At 40.1% G+C, this 25880-nt stretch overlaps 1 protein-coding gene across 1 annotated transcript in view; it reads right to left on the bottom strand.

Moving 5' to 3' along the window:
* MDN1 (midasin AAA ATPase 1) overlaps positions 1 to 25880 on the bottom strand; it is a 103729-nt gene that overhangs the window by 3807 nt on the left and 74042 nt on the right. Inside the window, exons 73-100 of the mRNA XM_080389312.1 lie at positions 25594 to 25789; positions 23963 to 24122; positions 23649 to 23795; positions 22917 to 23043; positions 21870 to 21975; positions 17941 to 18056; positions 16175 to 16654; positions 15475 to 15701; positions 14988 to 15134; positions 14591 to 14763; positions 14070 to 14231; positions 13802 to 13943; positions 13448 to 13585; positions 12322 to 12491; positions 11947 to 12090; positions 11155 to 11290; positions 10229 to 10548; positions 8490 to 8651; positions 7989 to 8090; positions 7624 to 7825; positions 6854 to 7021; positions 5291 to 5448; positions 3634 to 3723; positions 2621 to 2736; positions 1831 to 2005; positions 1473 to 1546; positions 1270 to 1384; positions 242 to 305 (exon numbers count right to left, since the gene is read on the bottom strand). Coding sequence (XP_080245438.1) covers positions 242 to 305; positions 1270 to 1384; positions 1473 to 1546; positions 1831 to 2005; positions 2621 to 2736; positions 3634 to 3723; positions 5291 to 5448; positions 6854 to 7021; positions 7624 to 7825; positions 7989 to 8090; positions 8490 to 8651; positions 10229 to 10548; positions 11155 to 11290; positions 11947 to 12090; positions 12322 to 12491; positions 13448 to 13585; positions 13802 to 13943; positions 14070 to 14231; positions 14591 to 14763; positions 14988 to 15134; positions 15475 to 15701; positions 16175 to 16654; positions 17941 to 18056; positions 21870 to 21975; positions 22917 to 23043; positions 23649 to 23795; positions 23963 to 24122; positions 25594 to 25789 — 4517 coding nt within the window. The remainder of the gene's footprint in view (positions 1 to 241; positions 306 to 1269; positions 1385 to 1472; positions 1547 to 1830; positions 2006 to 2620; positions 2737 to 3633; positions 3724 to 5290; positions 5449 to 6853; positions 7022 to 7623; positions 7826 to 7988; positions 8091 to 8489; positions 8652 to 10228; positions 10549 to 11154; positions 11291 to 11946; positions 12091 to 12321; positions 12492 to 13447; positions 13586 to 13801; positions 13944 to 14069; positions 14232 to 14590; positions 14764 to 14987; positions 15135 to 15474; positions 15702 to 16174; positions 16655 to 17940; positions 18057 to 21869; positions 21976 to 22916; positions 23044 to 23648; positions 23796 to 23962; positions 24123 to 25593; positions 25790 to 25880) is intronic.

The raw sequence follows: 25880 nt of genomic DNA, 5'->3' as shown, positions 1-25880 counted from the left end.
CCTCTTTAAAGAGCCTTAAACAAAATTTCAGTGAATTACTGACAGATACGATATAGGCGTCTTTTGATGTAAATTTCAAGATGTCTTTAGATGTAATTTCAAGATTTCTTTTGACAAAACCAACCCCAAAGCCCTAATGCAAGCGATGTCTCTCTCAGAGCTAGGAGCCTTTCTGGCAGGATATTGCTTTGGGCCTGTAGCGAGCAGCAATGAGCATAATAACAGAAAAAAAAAAGCTCACCAGGATTACTATTTTGAGACACCTGTTGTGCTGCAGCAAACATATTTGCTGATGACTCTAGAAACTACAGAGGAAACAAGAAGCTTAAGTTATTTCATCATGAAATCACAAACAATGATAACATTTTTAAAGAACACACTTCTGTATTTTAAATACAAGATAGTTTAGTCTGACCACCTACACAGACAGTCCTCTGCATTTTCCTGTATTAACTCCTGCTTCAAACTAGTAAGTATTTTTGAACTATAGAATCTCCAGAAAAGCCTTCAATCTGGATTTAAAATTCTTCCAGTGCTAACAAAGCCATCAAAACCTCAGTAAATTGTTCATGGATTAATGGCACCATTAAAAATACACATCCTATTTCTAGGTTGAAATTCTTTGGCTTCAACTTGCAACAGAAGTATCTAGTTACATATTCCCCATTAAAATGAAGGACATCAACTGTCAAGTCCTCCCAGTTTCAACAATTGTAAGACTACTGTTGAGCTATTTGGGTCTCCTCCTTTTCTGTTTTATATTAATGGAAGATCTTATTCAAGTCTGGAAAGTTAAGACTGCAAGAACCTTCCTAAAAGAAGAGGGCTCTGCAGCTGTCCAGGACGTATTACTGTAGAAAGTTATCTTCAGGTATCACTCCAGTCTGACAAACTTACAGCCTGACAAACACATGATGCTCTTCCTCCTCCTCCTCCCGTGAAATCCATGGAACACAGAAAACTAAACTCCCACAGACTTTGATGGGATTTGGCACACGGGTACCCAACAGCTTGTACCCAAAGTACTGCTAAAGACCCAATACAAACAGAGAAAGCTGGGTGCTTAAAAGTGGCATACATCAGAACTAGAAGTGAGAAAATACTATCACTTCAAAATTGTGAGCATTTTATCTCTTTGTTATCTACCCAGGTATCACACTCTCAAATATAAATGACCAGTGAACGTTACAAAACGATCACGAAAGCATGAAGCTCCTCATGTCTGGAAAAGATTTGCCAACCTGTTGCCCTAGAGGCATTCTTGTGTACCTGGGCTATTTTTGTCTTCTTCTGCTGAAATTTGCAAAGACGCAATATCCGTGTCCCTGACTGGTCACTGAACTGTTCATGGAATGGGTGCAGCAGCTGAACAGTCTCTCCAAAGCTTTAGAAAAGAAAAAAATGTTTCAGTGTGAAACCGATACTTACACTCTGAAGTCTAGAGGAAAAGTCAGGACTTCTAATATACTCACCTACACACAGCAATTTGTCCCACTTCTAGAAGTGTCAGTGCGTTTCCAATAACTGCCAGGGATTCATATGCTAGCTATTAAAGAAAAAAACTTATATCAAAAATAGAATATTCCAAGTTTACTCACAGCTCAGTATTAAATATGATGAATGTTACTGAAATTACTTTTATTGTCTAGTAAAAAAAAATAATAATGAAGAGTGCCTTCATTAAGCAAGTTGTGGGCTTTTGTAGGCTGCAAAAAATAATTTTCCAGTGGCTTTCCAACAGCCACCAGCTCTGTATGAAACAAGTCAGCAGCTGACATACTCATCAAAAAAAGGCAATTTCTTCATACTTCTTCCAACGTTTTATTTTACCTGTTTAGAGTGATTGTCTATCATACTAGAGGAATCATCAATAGCCAAGCAAATCTGGTACTGTCGTTTACTGGGCTTGGTTCTTCGCAACCAGATCTTATCTTTTCGGAACTGACTGGCAATATATGGAATCACTTTACGCATGTTCAATCTCTTCCCTGTTCTGTAGTCTCCTCTAAAAGTGAAGAAGAAAAATACAGTGACAGGGATTATCAGCAAATACCTCATTCTGGAAATCCGAGCACAGGCACCAAACCACAAAATTTTGTAGAATATTATAAAAAAAATTTAGTAGTTCTAATATTCGTTTTTTGGTACAGACAAAAAAAATTCTTGTATTTTTAATGCAAAATGGATACTCAGTGTTTTTTTAAAAGAAGTTTTTAAATCTACATGCCTAAAATGGAAGGCAAACCTTGAATTTAGACTCCTCCATTTTGAAACAAGTCTAGATCTCTTAAAACAAAACAACCAACTTAACATTAAAAATAACATAAGCCACTTTGAAATTTAACACAGTCTTTGACTCAACAGCACTTCAGTTGGTTTGGTCACCCGTTGCACAGAGGAAAAAAAAATAGGAGGCAATACGCTCAGTGTTGGTACTACGACTCTATCACGTTTGCATTTCATAAAATAGACTAGTGCTCCCACACAAAAGTAAAATGAATGCATTTACAAACAGGAATAATTGCTATAAAGTAAGAACAACATAAAGTCATAGAGAGGTTAAAGCCCTCCAAACCCAAGAGTTTAGAGAAACAAAAAGCTTCAGAAAGACCCAACTTACTTCAATTTGGCTGCCTGAGTGGGTTCCAGTATGAGCCGTAGCTGTTCACAAAGCTGCTGTGATAGAGGAGCTGTCAGTACTAAATACCTCTGCCACAACTGTGCTGCTTCCTTCTCCTAAAACATCATACATACAGAAATAAACAGAAATGAATTATGAAGAGACAAGAAGTTGGCAAGCGCTGCCTGAAAAACCAAAACAAAGTCCCATGTACTAGGGGGGAGGTAGCAGCTGAAATTTTGTGGATGTTCTGTAAGCACTCTATAAAGATGACAGTTTGCATTCAACTTTGCATGCTCCTTGCTGCTACAAAGCTGCAATGTGCAGTGAGTATTTCTCTAGCAGTACACAAAGCAACTTTGGTGTTGCTGTTGATACAGGAAAATCCTGTAACAGCCACCAACTGATAGTTGGTATTACAGCAAAGTAAACCATAAAGTCTGCTAGGTTCTCTTGACTATCAAAAATTAAATTTCAGCAAAGTTCAGCAAAATTGTTAAGCCTCTATAGTGGCAATTTCATTCAGGAATTACTTCCAAACATGGTTTACAATTCATGACTAGGACAGTCAGAGCAAGTACCATATTCTGTTGGTTAGTTCAAACTCCACCACTGCAACCAAAGGAGATGCTTCTGTTGATCGTAATTTTGTGAAAGTGGCGTCCAGCATTTAACTGCAGAGGTGACAACTCAAAGTGGAAGGAGCTTGGCAGGGCTGAGAAAAATGTGTCTAACTATGCAAATTTTAAAAGTCATTATCAACAGAGTATATTTCTGCAAATAGCACGCAGAATGCTCAAAACAAGAACTGAAACATCACCCTGCTTGAAGAATAATGTAATTTTTTTTCAGAACAAGTTAGACATTAACAACAAAAATAGTATCTAAATAATGTGATTTTGAATATTTAGATTCCAGCCTGCTTGGCTTCCTAAATGCTTCGGCATAAACCAAGACAAAATAATGCAATGAAGGATTCTTTGACAGTTTTATATTAAAACAAGGTCACAAACCTCATCTGGAGTTCCAGACTGCTGTGTCTGCCAAGCTTCCAGTTGCCTTTCAAGTTCCTTTCTTAGCTCTTCAGGATCTCTAACAACATGCTAGAAGTGTAGTTATGAGATTTATGAGACAGAAAAGTAAGTTAACACATCTGGTGATCCCCAAACTATGAAAAAGGTAAAATGCATTGTTCTTACTCTTTTAGACACAAAAGTATCTGAAAAAAACCTTAAATGAAGATTCTAAATCTCCATTTTTTTTAATACCTTCTGTGTACAAAAAGGATAAATACCTCCCCACAAATACCTGCACCTGTGACACAATCAACACAGAAACAAAGCTAGAAGCATCTATTAACACATTTCTTTTACTTCTATTGTGCTTTCAGGGACAACTTCTCTTCCTGACTTGTAAAACCACAGTTTAGCTAAACAGCAGTATATGGTCTGCACAGTGTGCAGGTTTATGGATTAGGGAAAATACGCCTACGAATGCAAACTCAACAGTACCAATAACTTCTCATTCCTCAAGAAGTAGCAGCAGTCCCTCTCTTTACCTACTGCAGGTTTAAGGAGGGCAGGAAGAACGTACAAGGAGGGGGCTTCTTCCCTCTCCATTTTGCTGAAAGAGAGACTTGCACTTCTCCACAAAGCAACGTTCCCCCCTTCTGCAAGATCTCCCCCTCCTGTTTCAGATTTCGCATGTCAATTGAAAAAACAAACAAACAAACAAAAGAACCCACCACCCACCCACCACAACCAAAGAGGCACTTAACTTATTCTGGCACAGGAGAACACTCTTGCATTCAGCAGCCTTCTTCCAACGAGCTACAGCATTTAGCATTAACGTGGAAGTACCAGGTATAGCTGGCACACAGTCCCTTCCGTGTTGCATAGGAATAGTAAAACATTGCCCTCCAAGTACGTACTCAGGACACAATATTTTAAGCATGAAAGGTCAACACTTCTAAATCACTGAAAATATTCCTACTTTATCAACTGGTTATCCAGAATCAACTGCTTCTATGCCATAGCTCTTTATGATAAAATGTGCTTTTTCACAACTAACAGTTCATAGTGGGAAACTGAGTGTTAAATGAAGCTCTAGGATTTTCTAGGCTACAATAATATTTTTTCAATGGAGACATTCATAAAAGGCTCACAGAAGTTCTACACTTGCAGTCAGCTTTTTTAAGGAAGTAATATATTGTGATGAATTAACTGAGGTGAATACTTTGCAGTGAACACAATGATGTTTTAAAGTCACTGATGCCCAGCTTTCTCATCGCTCTGAACCCTTTATCTTCAGGCACACACACCCTTGCCCCTCGCTTTCCACTCCATCCAAGCATTTGATCAGCAGACTCGTCTAAGCAACACGGCTCTTGACAGTAACAAAACCAAAAGCTTCTTTTTAAAAGAGTGAGGATGGGACCTTCTCACATAAGGATGAAGAGAACTTGTCATTTTAAAGTCATCATTCAGCTGCATAAACAGCAGTTTGTTGTGCGCTACTTTCCGTTCTGCTATTAAACAATGGCAAGATACTGAGTTGTGTGAATTAAAGTAATTTTAAACTTTTGCATTTACAGAGTTTCATTAACACAGGTCAAATAAAACAGTCTGTTTCTACTACTGTAATTATAAGACAACACATTGGGCATCATACCTGGGGAGTATCCATCAAAAACTGATGGGCTGTATGTATGGTCGAGTCCTTGCTTCTCTCTGGCTTCTCTTCAGTCACCTTTGGCTGCTTTTCTGTTGCAGGCTTGTTGACGTCCTCAGAGTCAAAAGTTTGGATCTCTGGCTCCACTTCACTTGGTCCTACAATCACAGAACTAATTACACGCTTTGTGGATTTCACATAATACAAGAACCAATATTGTATCTCAACTCTTTTACAAAGTGTCTAACATGCTTTGTAGTGCAACCCAGACATCATTTTAAGAGAAGTGCACAAATTTTGAGACAATCAGTTCTAGGAATAGGATGAACACACCTTGCAACTCACTGCAACTCATTGGAATATATGCCAATTACTTATGAAAATTGTTTTCTTGTCTTATAACCTTTTTGCCAAATGAACAAAATATTAGTGAACAGATCTTTTAACACCTGAAAATTCCATGGATGAAGTGCATTTTTGAGCTTCATGGCCTCTCTGACAGAGTGACAGGAGGTATAAAGCAATTTCAAAACATTCAGAAAATCATCATTAAAACAAATGGCAATATATATAATAATAAATAATAATATAAATCAGAAATCAATTTACAAATAAAGGAATGGACCAAAGATTTTATAATTGTTTCTACTTGTAGGAAATGTTTCAAAGATCCTAGTGTTTTAGAACATACTGATAGAGAATCACGTGGAAAACCAGACTGACTACATGCATGCCTGTACTAATGCCTGTACATGCTAATGAGTCTAGCAAGAGATTTAAATTAAGAGATTGAGCCTGAAAGGAGTGGGAGGCAAGAAGGTGAATTTGGTCTCCCCTCTCCAGCCAGCTTTTGCTTTGTTTGATAAGAAAACCACGCAGAATTCCAAGCTAGCGTCATTTACTTAGGTTCATCAAAATTAAATACTTCTGTTGCAACTGGCAGGAGATACTTATTTATATCTAGCTTATTTTGTTTGTGTGGGCTGTGTGGCTGACAAGTCAGACCTATCATCTTCTCATCTACTAACAATTCACATCTGATAGCCACATTCGGTTATGGCAACTCAGGTTTGTTTCATTCCCACTTATGGAAGAAAGCAGTGAGACAGTGACACTTCAGTGCTACCTCACAGGACGTTGTTCAGACCAGCTCCTCAACCTCCCTGACGTTTTGTCAGAAGCTACACATAAAAAAAGTTACGTGGTGCTGATGCTGGTGACACTGGAATGCGTTGTTTTATGCCAATTAATTAAGTGAATTGGCATTATGTCTAACAATGTGTGCTTTTTACTTCTTCACTTCAAAGAAGCGGATAAAGATTAGAGACCATTAACTTGAAAGAAAGCAGCAAACCCCTCTGTCACTCAACCAACTTAGCAAAGGCTAATAATGCTGGTTACTAGGCAGGAGTAAGAATACTGCTGCAGAAAATTCAATTGAGAACTGATGTTTTAGTCCTGTAAAATGTATACTCATCCATTACATGTAAATAGAAATACCTACATATACATTTAAAGATGCATTTCAGCATACGTTTAGAATGTTTTTTTAAGCTAATATACCAGTTTTAGTGGCAGTAGACTTTTTTTCTGGCTTCAGCTCCTCTGTGTCTACTGCTTTGAGATCCTCGTTGTTCTGCATTTCTGTTTCCATTTCTGTGTCTTCAGAATCTCCCTCTTCCTTTTCTTCAAGAGGCATCATAGGTTTCTCTTGCTCCTTGCTAGCTACATCTGTACAAATGCAACAATACTTGTTAAGGGGAAGGAGGAAGGAATAGCAAAGTTGTATTCTGAGGCCACTGCCTGTCAGTTTTAGTGAACTTCAGAAGAGATTGGAGCTATTGTCTCAAACCTCAGTTTTATCTTTCCCTGAGCTGTGCCATGTTGTGTCAATGAGCTACTGCTCTGAAAACTTGATGAATAAAATAGTTACTTCAAGAGAAACCAAATTATTTAAAGTAATGTTTTTTAAAGAAACATCCATTTGTTTATACAGAATAAAGAACCTGTTGTGTTTTCCTAAGTATTTTGAACATGTGGTAGCAGTTTGGGATTCAAAATAATTTAAACAAGACTTGGAGAAGACAAATTTAGTTTCTTAAACTGAAATCCATTTTTGTGAGTGAATTCAGTATTTTCAAAAATGTTATCGTTAGTTTGAACCTGACTGCCAACAAGTAGCACTTACTGTAGTGAGATGGTGCTATATCTTAAACCAAAGCAAGGACTTTAAACATACGTTTAAAAAACATACTCTGAAAAACTACAGAAAATAGGAGCACCTCAGGATTCGATTCTGCAATGACAACTCTTTACAGCCAGAAATACTGTACCATATGTCTGTGCATCATAGTATTCAGAGCCTTGTTTGATATGTTCGAATGCATCAGCCTCCTCCATGTTTTGTTTAGGCTGAGTTGTATTCTGCTTTGCTTCACTGCTGGATTCTATGGTTCTCAATCGCTTGTGGATGTGTTCATTGTGGTCTCCCATTGAGCGTTCATTGTCTGCTTGACCAGGTTTCCTCTTGAAACTCTGAAAAAAACCCCCAAATTAACACCATGAACTTCAAGTGAGCTGCAACCAAACACTGATTAGAACAAGAGTTCTGACAAGGAGAAATTGAGTCCTGCCTATTTGCTGGTTAATGTTAAGACATTAAAATAAGAAAAATAAAAATTAAAAAGAAGAGACGAACCTGGGTATTTTTTCTGCTTTGCTTCTGAGAAGCCATCCGGGCCATGCGTGTGGATTCATGTCCTTCTGACTGATTTGCACTTGAAGCTCCACTTCCATTTTCCTGAGGCGGGGGGAAAAATAATTATCAAAATTCACGAATCACAACTGTAACTGAAAATAGCAGCTGTTGTAGACAAAGTTCAGAAGTTGAAGTGCATGCAATGCTGTGCTACTTTCTGCTGTGAATGACAAATGGCTCACAACTGCAAGTACTATTCGTGTGGAGAGCAGACAAGACAGTTCTGCAGCTCAACTGTCAGTCTAAACTTACCACACACACCGTTTTCACTGCTATGAAGGTATCTACACTGTCTTCAATTTTTCCAGTCAATTTATAATTGGTGTTCTAAAAACTGATTCTTGTACACAGTTTTTAAAAGTATGGCAGCAGTTCCTTGATTGTAACTTGAAAACATTCAAAATTCAGCATTTTTAACTCGGATACTCCTACGTAATTTACCTCTTTAGACTGGTCTCTCTCTGAAGCCTCTCCAGCCAGCTCAACAGCACTGTCACTCTGCAGGTTTTCTTGCCCAGTCTGCCCTTGTGTTTCATGCTCCATTCTTTCCTCAGGCTCAGGGATCTGTTCATCCTTCTCTGAGTTATCCTTACCCTCTTCTTCCTGAAATAAGATCAGTTTATTTTAACATTCTAAACAACATTGGAAAGTGGGTACTATTGAAAGGCATTTAAACAATAATGGAATCAACAGGCACAGTCAACATGGGTTCACAAAGGGAAAGTCCTGTTGACCTAATATGATGTCCTTCTGTGATAAGGTCACCTGCCCAGTGGATGAAGGGAAGGCAGCAGATGTAGTTTTTCTGGGTTTTAAGTAGGGCTTTTGGTACTGTCACTCACAGCATCCTTCTGAAGTTGTCCAGCTGCAGGATGAGCGGGTTCATGGTGTGCTGGGTGAAGAACCGGCTGAAGGGCAGGGCTCAGAGGGTTGCAGTGAATGGGGCTACATCTGGCTGGTGACCGGCCACCAGCGGTGTTCCTCAGGGCTCAGTTCTAGGGCCAGTGCTGTTCCATATGTTTATCAGTGATCTGCATGCAGGAGCTGAATGCAGCATTAGCAAGTTTGCTGATGATACCAAACTGGGAGGTGCTGGTGACTCTCTTGAGGAGCAAGAGGCCTTGCAGAAGGGTCTAGATAGACTGGAGCACTGGGCTATGATTAATGGGATGAAATTTAACCAGTCAACGTGCCAGGTGCTGCACCTAGGACGGAGTAATGCTGGACACAAGTACAAATTGTGAGAGAAGTGGCTGGACACAAGCCCCGAGGGAAGGGGTGGGGGTGCGGGCTGACAGCGGGCTCCATGTGAGCCAGCAGGGTGCCCCGGCAGCCAGGAGGGCAAACGGCACCCTGGGGTGCGTCAGACACGCTGTGACCAGCCGCAGGAGAGGTGATTATCCTGCTGTATCCAGCCTTGGTGCAGCCTCACCCTGAACACTGCGTGCCGTCCTGGGCCCCACAACTTGAGAAGCTGTGAAGGTCCTTGAATGCATCCAGAGGAGGGCAACACAGCTGGCGCAAGGGCTGGAAGGAACGTCCTACAGGGAGCGGCTGAGGACTGTGGGCTTGTCTAGCTTGGGGAAAGGGAGGCTGAGGGGCGACCTCGTTGCTCTCTACAGCTGCCTGAGGAGGGGAAGCGGAGAGGGAGGTGCTGAGCTCTTCTCGCTGGTGTCCAGCGATAAGACGTGTGGGAATGGTTCAAAGCTGCACCAGGGGAGATTTAGACTGACATTAGGAAGCATTTCTTTACTGTGACGGCGATCAAGAGGTCAAAGAAAGGCTTCGTATAGAGGTGGTTGATGCCCCAATCCTGTCAGTGTTTAAGAGGCATTTGGATAATGCCCTTAACAATAACCTTTAACTTTTGGTCAGCCCTGAACTGGTCAGGCACTCGGGCCAGATGATTGCTGTAGGTCCCTTCCAGTTGAAACAGTCCATTCTAACAGAAGGCCAAGGAGGTAACAGGAATAAAGATGACAGAAATACACCAGTTTAGTAGTAAGCACTTCTCTGTTATCTTGACAAAGATTCTCACTAACATTACATTTACCGATGTCAAATCTGTTTCAGAGTATCAGAACACATCCACTTCTTAAGTCATGTATATGGTACAAAAAATAAAACACACACATCCCTTCCTGCAAATGTAGTCAGGCTTCTATTTATTAACTCTCTACCTGAGGTTGAAGGCCTTGGTCAGCAGCAGGGATTCCTTTATCTTCAGATGATTCATTTTTTTCCTCATCAGGTGGTTGTGACTCTTCCTCTTCTGCTTCCGCTGCATCCTCAGTGTTCCCTGCATCTTCTTGATCGTTAACATCTTTGTTCCCTTCATCTTCCTTCTCTGCTTTATCTTCAGAAATGCTTTCTTCAGCTGGTTCTGCACCTTGATCATCTCTTTCTGACTCACCAGCATCCTCTTCATTCTGTTCTTCTGTCTTCTCTGCCTCATTTAAATCAACAGGTTTCTCATCTACTTCAAAAGCATTCTCTTCATCTGGATTAAAAAAAATCAGAAAGGTATACCAAATTTTCAGTGAAGTACATCTGCATAAAACTGCCCAGCCAATCAAAAAAACCCCACAAAAACCAAAACCTGAGATTTCTGTACACAGAATCTATGATTTTCTATAGCAGGTAATTCCTTTATATCGTAATTGGTTTGTAACTAACAATACAGAAGGATGAATTCCTATTAACTTCCTTTAACCGAATATTCTTGAGGGTCAGCTGACTTTGAGTATGTATGTTTCCAAGTATCATAGAAAAACAAAACCAACCCACACAAGCAACCAGACAATTAAATAAGGAGTTTCTAGCATGATTTAGGGTGTATTACTGGAATAACATGAGAAAGCCTGTTCCGCAGTGTGTATAAAAGGGAGGTAAAGGAAAATGTTGTAATGTTGAGTCCTTATCTGACCTGCATTTGGTGTGTTGATATTTTAGTACACAGCAGTGAATATGCAGCTGCTTCTAATACAGAATCCTACTACCACCTCTGCTTTTTCTACAGAGGAAAAGAGCTCGTTATCTGACCGTTCACCCCCCTGCATTTCCATTTGGCTTTCATCTAGGAATCTGTAGAGATTTTCAGTTGTACCTTCATCCTCTTCCTCCTCATCACTCTTTGCATCATTCTCCAGGTTCAAATTATCAGGAAGGTCCAAAGGTTCAACTTCAGGCTCTTTCTCTTGCCGGCCGTGATAAGGATCTACTTCATTCTCATCATACTCACGCTGGGAAATAATAGGTACGCAGTAAGTAGGAGGGAAGGCAAAGATTAAAAAAAACACTACTGAATTCCCTGGATGCAGAAATACTGTATACAATATTGATACAGTATTACATTCTGGTCAGTTAAAAACAAATTTCCAATGGTACACATCCTCACCTATGAAGAGCAGAAGATTAATTTTGGCAAATGCAATTACATAAATTGGTGATAGTTAAAACCAGCAGGTTGTGTTCAGAATCTAATTTTCCTACCTGAAAGATCTCTGAATAGAATCTGCACAACATGCAGATGGCAAATGCACTCTTGCATGCTATGTAGAATCTTCAAGCATACTGTACACAGATTTTTGAGATGAGTCACAATGACTTAAGGTGTTCCTGTTGCTAAAAACTACAGAGTAAGAGTTTTTAAGCTTTGTCCATCAAAACATCAGTTCAGCGTAAAGCCTGTTTTGGCAGCCACTACAAGTTCAGGTTAGTGCAAACAAAAATTCTTTCTGAATTATGGATCAGAAAATATACATATAATATAATGGATACAATATGGTTTACTTTTAGCTATGAAATGAACTAACTTTTTTCAACACACTTCACACTCTGAGAAACACTGTATGAGCGACAGAGTATGGTTTAACAGCAGGTTAACGTGTAGTCTTACCTCATCAATTTGTTCATGGATTTTCTCTTTGTTTCCACTTTCATCATCTTGATACTCTTTTTCCTCATCCTTGGGAGGCTGTTTTTTATTATCCTTGTTTCCTGTGTCAAAATTGTCATCTTTTGCAACAAGCTCTGAATCCTCCTATTAAACAACAAATCCAAAAGAAACTCAATTAAGCTACCTGTCTCAAAGTGTCAATGACAAGACATCATCTCCTAAAGAAAAAAGGCAACACTAAATAAAACTTCTGATATACTCAAATTACCCCTTTCCAAGACCAAGAGATACGCAAGGAAATGCATGGTCTAGGGCACATCAAGTTAGCAGAGCTTAATTTCTTTGATTTTTTCTTCCTACGCCTTTTCTCTTTACCTCGTCCATTCCTGGTCCAGTTTCTTCTGTTTTACTACTGGCATCATCATCATCATCTTCATCTTCATCCCCCCAGAGCCTCTCATCCAGTTTATCATCAGCTTCAGCATTACCAAGATTTCCCATCTGCTTATCCAGCTCTTCCTCTTCCTCTGAATTTTCATCATTTTCTGTGTACGGTTCAGAATGTGTTTCAGTACAGAAGAGAGAAAGATGACTTCTTTGTTAACTTCAGAAACATACAAGCAGTCGTATTCAGCACCTTAACTTCATCGCTTTATGCAGTTAATTAAAAGATACGGAAAAAAGACAAACACTAAAACCCAGAAAAGCAGTGTGTTACCTGCTCTGAACCCAATTACGTGGTTCAGAGTATTCTCTTGGACATACTGACACACAGAGAATTCTCTCCCTCAGGCTAACGTTGTCCCAGGTGCAAAACTTGGGTAAGTTAAACTCTCTATTTGTTACCCTCTCCATCTCCCACTTCCAAAACATTTTGGTATTACTGGGAGTGGGAAGGTCCATTCTGCTTTATCTATTAGTTTCAGAATTTCCCTTCTTGTGCAATGAACTTATTCCTGGCATTTTGTCAGAGATTTGAAAGTAGATTAACACTACCATAATTTATAAGCCACATTAGCTTCACATGTTTGAGCCGTTAACCCTTTAAAGTGAAGAACTGCTACCCTCTAAGTGAGTAGCAACTTGAATAAGTCTACCAAATGTTACTACTTTTTATATTTTAAAAAAGTAAAGTTAAATTATTTTCATTGCTTATAAGTTAGCAATAATTCCATTAGTCACATTATAGCCATATTCTCAAGTATTCTGTTGATTGTCAACAGCTCCACAAAGAGACTAATTTTAAAATGCACCTATAGGTCAACTCACAACAGGAAGAAACAACTGGCTCCCTTCATTCCAAAGCCATTACAGTGAAAGAAGATAGTCTTTTTCTTTGTACACTTCTTAGCATTCATATTAATACTACTTAGTATTCGTATACAAATGGCACTACTCTGTTGTTGAATGCTGAATTTTCAGTTTAGGCTTCGTTATGTAAGTATGAACCATTACTGCATTGATCTACAATATTTCTTATTTTGCCATAGAAGAATGAAACCTTTTTTCTCCTGTTCCCCATCATGCATTTTTCCTTCAAAGTCTTCTGACATTTCAATTGCATTGTCTTCTCCTTCAATGTCTGGTTTAGAATCTTGATCCTCTTTCTTCTTCTCTTCACCCTTTTGAAAACTGTCTTCTATCTGAATTATTAGCAAAGCCAAAAATTACTATAGATGTTAAAGCTTACTTAAAGTACTACAACAATATTTATAAGCTTACACGCAAAGATATAAGCCAACCTAAATATGGGACTGAAGGTAACTTCATGTTTCTTCTACCTGAAACACCCACGACATGGATTTCAAGGACTTTTCTAGTTTTACTTGAATTAAACAAGAACAACCCCAAACACTTGCCTGATCTTCACTTTCTATTTTGTCGCTCACATCCTTCTTGCCTTCCCCATCTCCAATACCGCCATCCTCATAATCATGAAACTGGGTTGCTCCCTCCCCAGCTTCATCTTCAAGTAATTCTTTTGGCAGACAAAACCCCTATCAAGGCAAACAGAAAACTTTCTGTAGTAGTAAGTACACCTTTCAGCTTAGTTTCTACTTAAGACTTTTGTATACATTAAATATATGCTTACCATATATCCACTGTTATCTCTAACAACTTACCTTTTGGGCAAGCTCTGTAAAAACGCCAGTTAGAACAGAAAGCAATTTTCCAGTAGTCCTGTGAGATGCCAGTGAAACAGTGAGGTAGAACAGGATGAGGTCTGAATACTTGCAGAGCATGGGCTTTAGACGCACCAGCAAATAGCAGGACTGGTTGAAGAACTGCAGTTAAAGCCAAAGAACTGCTGTCAAACATGATTACGTACATCCTGAGATGCACCTCACGAAGACTGACAATGGATGCTCAAACCAGAAATATCAGTAGGTGGGTTTAAATACAATTTCTAAAGGTTCCAGAACTTTTTCTACATTTTCACAAAACCTAAAACTTTTCCATCTTACTAAAGTAACACCCGGCTTTTTTGCATTACAGAAGAGTATCTATATCTGGCCTTAATTTCTCATATGCTTCTAGTTCTAAGGCACTGGACAATAAGAAGCAACGCATGTTTAGCCACCAAAGGTCATAATTCCAAATCTTTTGAGACCCCCAAGCCAAAAACTCGAGAGAAACATTTTACCTGATGTTTATCGGAAGTGTAATCTTCCCCGTAAGATTTCAGATTCTCCACGAGTTCTGAAACTGCTAAAATTGCTTTTTGCACATGCAAAGAATCCAAATCAGCAGAGAGATCTTCATCCAAAAACTTAGTTATATGTCCCACTTCAATCAAGTCAAATGAGGCTGCATCCTCTTTGTTTGAAATACATAAAAAAACAGAGAAATCAAGTCAGATATTCTAAAAATCCTATAGCAAACAATCTAGAAATTTCCATCCTATCTGCTTAAGGAGACTTCTATTAAAACGGCAATTTCCTTGTGTATTGGTACCTCTGCTGGACACACTGTTTAAAGAACTTTTACGTTTGCATAGTTTAAACTCTCCTCCTCCCTCTGAAGTAAATTAACAAACTTACCATTCTCCTCTGCAGATTTTTCTTCCTCTTTTCCATCTTCCTGTTTTCTCTCTACCAAACACTGGATGGCATACAGAACAACATGGATAACAGTTTCCACTTTTGCCGAGAAGTGCTCCACAAACTCTTTATCTGACCGTTGATTTCCTTTTGAACCACAGCACAGGCAGTTTTACACAGAAACACATGAAATTACAGGTTACTATGTTGCCTAATGATAAACACTATGCAATTTTTACTACATAGTTCTAAAATCTTCCTAATCCTGACCTACAACTATGGCATAAGATCTGTCCTCAACATTGGCTAAGTGGGAAAAAAATATTACTACACAAATTAAGTCTGCACGGAAGTTTGCAAGTTTGAATTTCATCAAGTGTTTCTGGATATCTGAATGAACATGGAGCCATCTTCTGCAATAACCAAACTAATGAATTTCTGTATCTTCATCTAAATTACAAAACAGGCAGAAAGGAATTGTCCTTACCATTGCAGTCTGACATAGAAGCAAGAAGCTGTGTTCTCCAGGCTGTGAAGTCTGCAGATGTTTTATTAACTACTTCTTGTATATATTTTAGGCTCTTGATTAGGGCCATCTGATTTGCAGCTTGCCTGTCTTCCCCATTTGGAAGAAACAGGGACTCTATGCCTTGTAACTGAGCCGACACTTCTAGCAAACAACTCATAGCCGATGTGCAAACTTCAAAATCTCTCCTACAAAAAGAAATACCATAATTCTCAAAGAAGAACAAACAGTTCAATTTAAGATTAAACCTTTTCTCAGGGCACAGGTAAGGGGGAAGCAGCTGAAGTTTAAAAACAAGCAGATGTGCCACATACACTGAAGTGGAGAGAAAATCAGAGGATTATTATTATTAAATAGGCTACAGATTTATTTTAATATAAATTTTTCTGCATTAAGTTATCATTTGAAATTCACCTCATTAACTAAGGAACTATGGGGATGAAATCCCAGGGAATCGAAGACAAACTGAGAAGCTGATGGACCAATTTTTTTCTGACTTGTCAGGGGAGTGGGAGAAGACACATACATTTGTTTAAAAAGCTAGGCACTGCACTTCATGAGAAAAAAGAATGGAAACAAGCTTCAAGAGCATCTGAAGGCACTTTTAAAGACAGGCATAGGCAGATACAGAGATTCCGTTTCATGCACATGTAGAACTCACCAGGAATAAAACGAGGTCTCATGTGAAACTTGTCTTATTTTGTCCACTTCCACTTTCATCGCTTTCACGTTTGCCAGCATTGCACTCAACTGTGTAGCTACCTGCAGCCATAACTGATCCTTATTTCGCATCCTGCATCCAGGAGGCAATTGCTCAGCTGTTACTGGAGACAAGTGTTTTAGCTCTAAGGGAATTAGGTCAGGTATTCCTGTAAAAACATTTCCTACTTCAGGTCCCGAACTCTGAAAAATGTTTGCTTTGGCATCTGTCCTTTCATTGTCACTGCACTTTGTTGACTCTTCTTTTGGGCAGCATTGCATAAACCAAGACAGCTCCTCAAGAACCATCATGCACTGCATGGAAAGTTGCTGCAGTTTGTCAGTCCAGTGTTGAATACTGTCTTGAGGAGGAAATGCTATGGTATATTTTCTGTCAGCAGTCAACCTAGACTCTATCTCTTCTATACAACTCAGGAGGTTCCTGGTTAAGAAAAAAGGAAAAGTTACAATCACTGAATTTTATGTTATACTTTCCTTTTAAAAGCTCAACCTTCAGACTAAATTCGCAAGATCTAGAACATACGGACTCAGTGGAAGTCAAGCTTATTCTGGAAAAACTAAAACAATAGTATTTTTTTTAAAGAGGTTTTGTTCATTAGTAAATTTTTCTCTCCATTGCATATGATTGAGTTGTCTTTATGAAAATAGGATTTTGTGAGATTTCTCAGACCTACACCATCTTTTCAAACAATCCTTAAACTCCGAGTCTGATACTCAAATATTGTTACTATTCCTCCATCATAAAAGCAAATTAGCTTCTAACACACCTTCATTCTCTAAAGTGCTATGGACCAGTCAGCTCACAACAAATGATTAATCTGATTTGCAATGCGAGTCAGCAATGCAGATAAGTGTCTCAGAAGTTTTACTACTCCTGCAACTGCTAAGTTGAGGATCGGGCTTTTGTTTGTTCTGTTGGTTTTTTGTTTATTTTTCCAAGTTTCCTAGGGTGAACAGAAACTTTGCACCAGTAATCCCCAGCCTAGATTTCCTTCCCCATACAAAGGAAATAGCTCCTGACGTAACGTCAAGAAGTTTTATGGATTACATTAGTGATGAGCATAAATATGCAGAACAACAGTGGAGTTTGCAATGAAACCGATGAGTCACGCAATGGAGTGAAAAAGCACATCAAGTAAGAATTTCCTATATGCTTTTCCTTTGCAGTTTTGACACAAGATCAAGTGTCTTCCACCTTTCTAGAATTTTTCTTTTTAAGCTGTTGAGGTTTTTTTCATTTTGGCTTAAAGCGCCATCCAGATAATTTCTTTGCTCCAGATCAAATTAACAACTTGAATAGAGGCAAAATTAACATAGGCCAATACAAAATGAGAGAGATTTCACAATCTGTAGGTTTAATGGTTTAACTTGTTAAAGTTCATTTGAAGTTCAACTTCAACTGCGTAATTAATTACAGTAATTATTTCATAGTCTTCATTTATGCCTAACTTCTTTTCCCAAATTATTTGGATTCCAAAATATTGGCAGCCATGACAAGATAACCAATATCTAACACTATCTTTTTTTGCCACCCCCACCTCCCATTTTTAAAAATCTTTTCTATCTAGACTTAATTGAATGGAGGAGAGAAATGGGAAAGTAGGGAAGAATTCTATTTTCTTCCACCTTATTTTCCATATTTCTTGAACTGAATTGCTTACTGTCAAACTCCTTGCCAACATTTCAGCGTTGAAAAATGCAAAATACCTCAGTAAGATCCACTGTTCTGTCAATGTGGTAAGAGATCCTCTCTGTCTGACCAGAATCTGCATGAGATGTGCAGTGAACCCTTTGCATCGTTCAATGCTACCCAGTCCAATATCCTAAAGAAAACAGATACAGAAAAAGCGGGAGGGGACAGTTAGATGAATAAGCAGACATCATCCTCTGTGCCTCCACATTTCATTTCACTGAGGAGGCTGAAAGGTTATGGTTTAATTGAACAACTCTAAAAATGCAGACCAAAATCATAGTTATTAGTTTCCCCATCTTAATTTTTCTGCATCTTCTATATAACCTGCACACAAATTTCATTTACAAGTAGCTTCTGCAACAAGACATATTAAATTGCACTCTACTGCAATAATTCTTATCAGGAATTTAGTTCCAATAGTAAAGCTACCTTACATAAATGGTGAGGTACCAGCCTACATTTTTACATTCATGACCATTGCCAAAACTACTCAGAGAATCATCACAGCATGGTCGGGGTTGGAAGGCACCTCTGGAGGTCATCTACTCCAGCCCCCTGCTAAAGCAGCTTCACCCAGAGCAGGTTGCACAGTCACATCCAGGCAGGTTTTGAATGTCTCCAAAGAAGACTCCCCAGCCTCTCTGGGCAGCCTGTTCCAGGGCTCTGCCACCATCAAGGTAAAGAAGTTCTTCCTCATATTCAGGTGGAACCTCTTGTGTTGCCGTTTGTGCCCGTTGCCCCTTGTCCTGTCCTGGGCACCACTGCAAGGAGCCTGGCCCCGTCCTCTGGACACTCGCCCTTAAGGTATCTGTAGACATTGACCAGATCCCCTCCCAGTCTTCTCCAGGCTACACAGCCCCAGCTCTCTCAGCCTTCCCTCGTACAGGAGATGCTCCAGTCCCCTCATCACCTTCATATCCCTCTGCTGGGCCCTCTCCAGCAGTTCCCTGTCTCTCTTGAACTGGGGAGCCCAGGATGGACACAGCACTCCAGGTGTGTCCTCACCAGGGCAGAGCAGAGGGGGAGGATCAGCTCCCCTGACCCACTGGCCACGCTGCTCCCAACGCCCCCCAGGGTCCCATTGCCCTTCTTGGCCACCAGGACACACAGCTGGCTCGTGGGCAGCTTGCTGTCCCCCAGAACTCCCACGTCCTGCTCTGCAGAGCTGCCTTCCAGCAGGTCATCCCTGGCCTGTACTGGTGTATGGGGCTGTTCCTCCCCAGGTGCAGGACCTTGCACTTGCCTTTGTTGAACTTCATCAGATTCCTCCCTGCACAGCTCTCCAGCCTGGCCAGGTGTCACTGAACAGCAGAGCAGCCTCCTGGTGTGTCAGCCACTCCTCCCAGCTCCGTATCACCAGCAAACTGGCTGAGGGCACACTCTGTCCCTCCATCCAGGTCACCGATGACCAAGCTGAACAAGACTGGAGTCAGTACTGACCCCTGGGGAATGTTGCTAGCTACAGGCTTCCAGCTAGACCTTGTGCTGCTGACCACAATCCCCTGAGCTCTGCCCTTCAGCCAGTTCTCAATCCACTTCGCTGTCCCCTCACCCAGTCCACGCTTCCTGAGCTTACATAAGGGGATGTTACGAGAGACAATACTGAAAGCCTTGCTGAGGTAGACAACATCCGCTGCTCTCCCTTGTCTACCCAGCCAGTGTTTCCATCACAGAAGGCTGTCAGGTTGGTCCCCTTGGTGAACCCATGCTGACTACTACCGATAACCTGCTTTTCCTCCACATGCTTTGAGATGACCTCCAGGATGAGCTCCTCCATCACCCTTCCAGGGATGGAGGTGAGGGTGACTGGCCTGTAGTTTCCTGGGTTGTCCTCCTCACCCTTTTGGAAGACTGAAAGTGATGCTGGCTTTACTCCAGTCCTCAAGCACCTCTCCTGTCCTCCATAACCTCAAGGTTATGCCCTCCATAAACTTGAGGGTGCATCTCATCAGGGTCCACAGATTTGTGGGTGTCAAGCTTACTTAAGTGATCTCTAACCTGATCCTTCTTGACCAAGGGAAAAAAAATCTTCCTTTCTCCAGACTTCCTCTCTTGCCTCCAGGGTCTGGGAAAGTAGAAGGCTGGCCTTGGCAGGGAAGACTGAAGCAAAGGCAGCATTCAGTAACTCCACCTTCTAGGTGTCCTTTATCAGCAGGGTATCCACCTCATGCAGCAGCAGGCTCACATTTTCCCTAGTCAGCCTTTTCCTACTGATATACCTGAAGAATTCCTTCTTGTTGTCCTTGACCTCCTTCACCAGATTTAATTCCAACCGGACTTTAGTCTTCCTTACTGCATCCCTGCATGTTCTGACAACATTCCTACATTCCTGCCATGTGGCCTGTCCCTTTTTCCACATCCCATAAACTTCCTTCTTCTGTCTGAGGTTTGCCAGAAGCTCCTTCCTCATCCATGCAGACCTCCTGCCCCCTTTGCTTCCTTTCTTACTTATAGGGATGCACCTCTCTTGAGCTTGGAAGAAGTGACACTTGACTATTAGCCAGCTCTCTTGGAACCCGCTACCTCCTACAGCCCTAACCTATGGGATTCCTCCAAGTAGGTCCTTGAAGAGGCCAAAGTTTGGCCAGGGCTACAATCCTACTTATTGCCCTTCTTCCTCCATGCAGAATCCTAAACTCTACTATCTCGTGGTCCCTGCAGCCAAGGCTGCGCACAGCCTTCACATCCAACCAGTCCTTTTTTGTCAGTGCAAGATTGGGCAGCACACCTTGCCTCGTTGGCTCTTCTACTACCTGCATCAAAAAGTTATCTTCAATGTTCTGCAGGAACCTGCTGGACTTGTGCATGCACCTAGTTGTGTTTCCAGCAGATTATCAGGGTGGTTGAAGTCCCCCACGAGAATCAGGGCCTGTGATTATACAGGCCATCTCCAATTGCCTGAAGAAGGCCTCATTGACTTCCTCTTCCTGATCAGGTGGCCTGTAGTAAACAACCACAAGCATCCCCCATGTTGGCCTGCTCCTTAATCTTTACCCATAAGCTCTTCACTCGTTCTTCATCCACCCCTGGGGAGAGCTCAATACATTCCAGTTGCTCCCTTACATAAACAGCAACTCTACCACCTGTCCTTGCTGCTCTGTCCTTCCTAGAAAGTTTGCAGCCAGCCATGCACGTTATCCCACCATGTCTCTGTAATTGCAGTGAGATCAAGGCCCTGCGCTTGCACCCAGATCTGCAATTCTTTCTGCAGAACTCTAATTCTTCCTTCTCCCACAATTTGTTTTTCCAGATTTACTACTTTCACTCTTTTCATTAGAAGGGATCCCATTTTAAAGCTTAGAACAAATGTTCACAAGACAGACCAAAACTGATCAGAGCTACATTCTATTATTTATGGCCATTATCAGCTGTGATGTCTGACAACATCATGTTGTAAAACAAGAGGTGAAGCACAGTGAGTGAAGAGCATCCGGGAGAGATCCCTTTTTCCTGGAATACTGGAAAAGTGGTACTGATTTGGCAGAACTCATTTGTTCCTTCTACTGATTTTAGACCAATTTTTAAGCAAGGAAATATATCTGCACTTTTTGTGTTAGACTCCAGTTATGCCCAACTATGGATCTCAACTGACTTTTTTCATGAGCATCAACTCATCATGGCTTTGTATTCCCAACATTTTTTGATTCAGCATTTTGGGACTTTCCTTAATACACAAGTAGCAGCAATTTAGGATCTGTTGGGATGAAAGATACTGTACGTTGAACAGATTACTAACTTAGTTCACTGAATTGATATTGTTCATTTATAAGACAACAGGTTTTAAAATGCTGCGCTGCTTAATTGGTCCAAAATACTGTATTTTGTATATTACAGAACATAGTATTATCTCACATCATCCTTTTACTACTAGAAAATCTGAGTCCAAGCTGGCAAAATAGAGTTAACAGAAATGTGATTTCTGTTTTTACTTCAGTGTTTTTACCTTGGCAGGTGCTAACAATGCTGTCTGAAGTCTAGAGTGGCGTGCAAGTGACCGATAGAAGTACTTTTGGCATCCATCCCAGGCAGAAGAAAGCTCTGTCAGCAACCTGACAGAGCACAAAAAACAGGTCGGTATTAGAAAGGTAATGTAATTTCAGTACCTCAGCACACTGACACTAAGTCAGCTCTTCAACATAACAAGTTTGCTTACTATTTGTTATTTTGCAAATACATTGATCTTTTAATTCTTCATTTTCTCCACAAGTATTATAGTCTTAAGAAAGCATTTAAATTCTAAAATAAACTCTAAGGAAACCCTAAGCAACAGGAGCAAAGTCTCCATCTTTGAATATCATTTAACTCTTAAGAGATTTTCTTTTTCTTCCCCCCATGCCACTAAAATCCAGATTGACAGGGAAGCCTTTATTCTGGCCTTGTTGAAAGATACTATAAACTAAACCCTTACATCTCAGGAAAACAACCACCAGCATGTGTTAGTGACAAAAATCACTTGCTGCCAGAAAAACAGCACAGAAACACCTGAAAGAACATCCTTCCTCTAAGTTTTTCCAGAAATGCCCACTTTGAAGTCTCCTGTAATATCCCATTAGTCAAAGAAGACAAAACAATGAAGTAATCCTCGTAAATTACAACTCGTCTTCAATAAAATCACTAGCAGTCTACATTCTAGTATGATGCTAGCAAAGCATCCCAGGCAAAGCTGGACAGTGGAGGGCTAACTGAAATCTAATTCACAGAAACAACGAAACTGAGGGCAGAGTTATCAAATGCACAAATAAAAAAAAAACCAAAAAACAAAACAAGAAACCCCCCCGCCCCCTCCCCAAAACCCTTGCTCAGTTGTACATGCCAATACAGTATGTACAGGATTTTCAAACTGAGAAGTAATGGGAAGAAGGGAAGGAAATATGTAAAATCCTAAAGGAATTACAGTCCAGAAATTCCAGTCTAAATCCACATGCAATAAATTCTTTAAGTTATAGCTGCAATTCATACAATCTGAGGGTTAGAAATACTGTGTACATACGTGGCATCCAGCTCATGTGTACAATTTACTCCACCTAATGCACTATGCAAGTCCAGTGGATGTAGGTAGAGTATTTCATGACAGTCTTTTGAACGGGACCAAGAAAGACCTTTCCGATATGACAAACCTGGAATGACATTCGAACATGCTTTCTTTTATGCCCTCATTCTTTTATATAAAAAACCGTCACTTATACAGTTGGTATTAAGATATAAAAAAAATATTTCGACATTTTTTTCCTGATGCTGTCTGATGTTGACAGTCTTTGAACATGTTGCAAGTTTTGTAATATAAGAACACATCATAGCTAAGCTCAACCACAATGCTGCCACTCTGATCTCTGCCAGTCTATCAATTGAGAGATGGGCTCTCCTTCTAATGAGTTAACTTAATTTCAGTTCTGGATCAGAGAATGGATACAAGATAATGAGCTTCCTTCTCGTTTCTAAAAGCTGGGCAATAACTTCTGACTGGAGATAAAGCAGATTTCAGAAAAGCTACTGTTGTACATCTAACGGAATGTAAGAAGAACAGAAGGCATCTGAAAGGGCTAACACACCACGCCTCAGTCAAGAGAGGAAGAGAGACACTTAAAAATGTTCCTACATATTAGTGGCTCAATGACTTCATGTATGTAATATTTTACGGTGGGTTTAGATGTATTGGCAAAAACAGTAAAATGCTTAAGAACTCTCTACTTTTAAACTAAGCACATTTTTAGCCAAAGCTTACCTGTTTTAGCAAGGCTTTTAAAGAGATCTGACAAAGCCCGCTGCTTTTGCATCTGAATATGCTTTGCCTCTGATTTCTGCTTCTCCTTATCTGCTGTCTGATCAACCGTTAAATCTTGCAGTTCAGCTACAGAAACAATGATACCACCTGTATAGAAGACAGCCAGGAAAGGTAAGATGTAAAAATTTCATGTACGCAAAGCAGCCATGGGAAGATAGTCTGGGAAGGGAACTATGTATCTACACTGTTCCCTGATTTGTTCTATGTATGTTACAGAGGTCAATTATGGTACAGAAATCACAAGACTACTTAACCTGTAAATTGGTCAAGATTTTCTACCAGACTCAAGAATGAATTGTTTTCTGTAACTGTTGTACATATTTTCTTCATTTTTTTAGTAAGCTTAGACAGACGATACTGAAGAGATTTGGTATGAAACATAATGCCACCCTGACATTCTTCTGGGAGGGCCCTCTGAGAAAACAAACAAAAAAAAAAAATTATATACACATACTCAAAGCTGTCTTGTTTGACCATTATGAGTAAATTGCTGCAAAAACAACAGCTAAAATTTAACTGAAACCCCAAAACATGTTCAAGTGATCCTCTGAACAGTTCAGCACCAAAACTTCAGGGAAATCATAATATATGCATGTCAGGCATACATTAGTTTTGCAAACAGCCAAACAAATGGAAGACGCTACAATCCTACACCTCTTAGGTGTTTGCCATTACTTCTTTCATAGCTTCAGGTCATTTTCCCCAGCCTTCCAAGCTCAAAGACACATTACCCTAAACGACTAATGCCCTCGCAGTGTTAGGGCATTAGTGATAGTAAGAGCACCAGCACTTACTTTCCACTAGACCCAAATTTAATTGCACTGCTGAACAACAAAAAAACAGTGCACAATTACTAAATAACAAGTAATCTCCCAGCATGTCCAAAGTTAATCCCTAGGGTTTCTTCAATTGGAGTTTGCATGCATCTTGTCTAAGAAATGAAGATAATGTGAAACTGCAACAAGTGAAACAACCAACCCTGTTAGCTATCAGTAACAAGGCTGCAAACAAACCAACCACCAACAACAAATGAAAACAATAACCAAGCACATTAGATTTGCATCAGATTTCTCCCTCCTCGCTCTACCCTCCTGACTGTCACAGGACAAGAGCAAGATCAGCCACCCTGCTGGTCTGAACAAAGTGAACAAAACCTTGGAACCTGAGAGTAACTGAGCATTTCCCACTCACCCCCAAATTCTGCTGAGTTACAATTGTCTCTTTTCATCTTATTAATAAAAACAACAGACGTGAACAGGACTATTTCAGGAAGAAAACTGGTTGACTTCCTCTCTGAGCTGGACAGCTTTATTAGACACCCACTAAACTGTGGCACTGTGGAGCAGGATTAACCACTTATCAGCTAGTCCAAGGCAAATGTTCACAGTATACAAGTAGTCAGCCAACAGCAAACGTATGACAAAGTACTGCATTCCCCTGTCAGGATTCAAGATCAAGGTAATTTTATATTTAATCAGAGTTTATATACACACAAATTCTACCGCTATATAATCATCTGTTGGGGTCCTTGTTTAGAAAAAAAGTAACAATGGGGGTAATAATAATTTCAACTCCTGGTCCATATTAGTAGGGAAGTAACAAATTGGTGCAGACGATACACAAGCAAGTAACGCTATCATCTCTATATTAGAGCACAGATCTGGTGCCAAATCAATACAGAACACGCTTGTCTTTCTGTGCTGCATTCCCACCCATGTGCAGTGTTTCATAACACTGAACAACAAGTAAGACCAAAAAAACTGATGATATATTCAACAGATTTGACACTTACGTAAGATTTTCCTGCATAAATCACTGAAAAACAACATATAGATGAGCACAGAGAAAATATCCTACCCACACTTAGAACAAAGAAAACAGTCACCTTGGCAACATCTGTTCTAGCAGACAGAATTTTTCTTAATATGTCGTTTAGCCTCTGAACTTTGGTTTCTTTGTTCTCAGATTCTTCCTGCTTTTGCAAGCAGTCCAGCTGCTCCTCCTTACCAATCTCCACCAAGGCAGACTGACATGGCTCATTCAGAACGGCTTCAAACTTCTTCATGAATTTAAAGAGGGTCCTAATTACCAAAGAAAAGCAGATATAATCCTGGAAATCTTTCAGCTGCTGGAAACAAGCATTTCCACTGTCTTATGAGCAGAAGAAACACT

The sequence above is a fragment of the Falco punctatus genome (assembly GCF_963210335.1).
Source record: "Falco punctatus genome assembly, chromosome: 5".
NCBI classification, from domain to species: Eukaryota; Metazoa; Chordata; class Aves; order Falconiformes; family Falconidae; genus Falco; species Falco punctatus.
The sequence above is the reverse complement of the archived record's forward strand: the minus strand, read 5'-3'. Positions and strand labels throughout refer to the sequence as shown.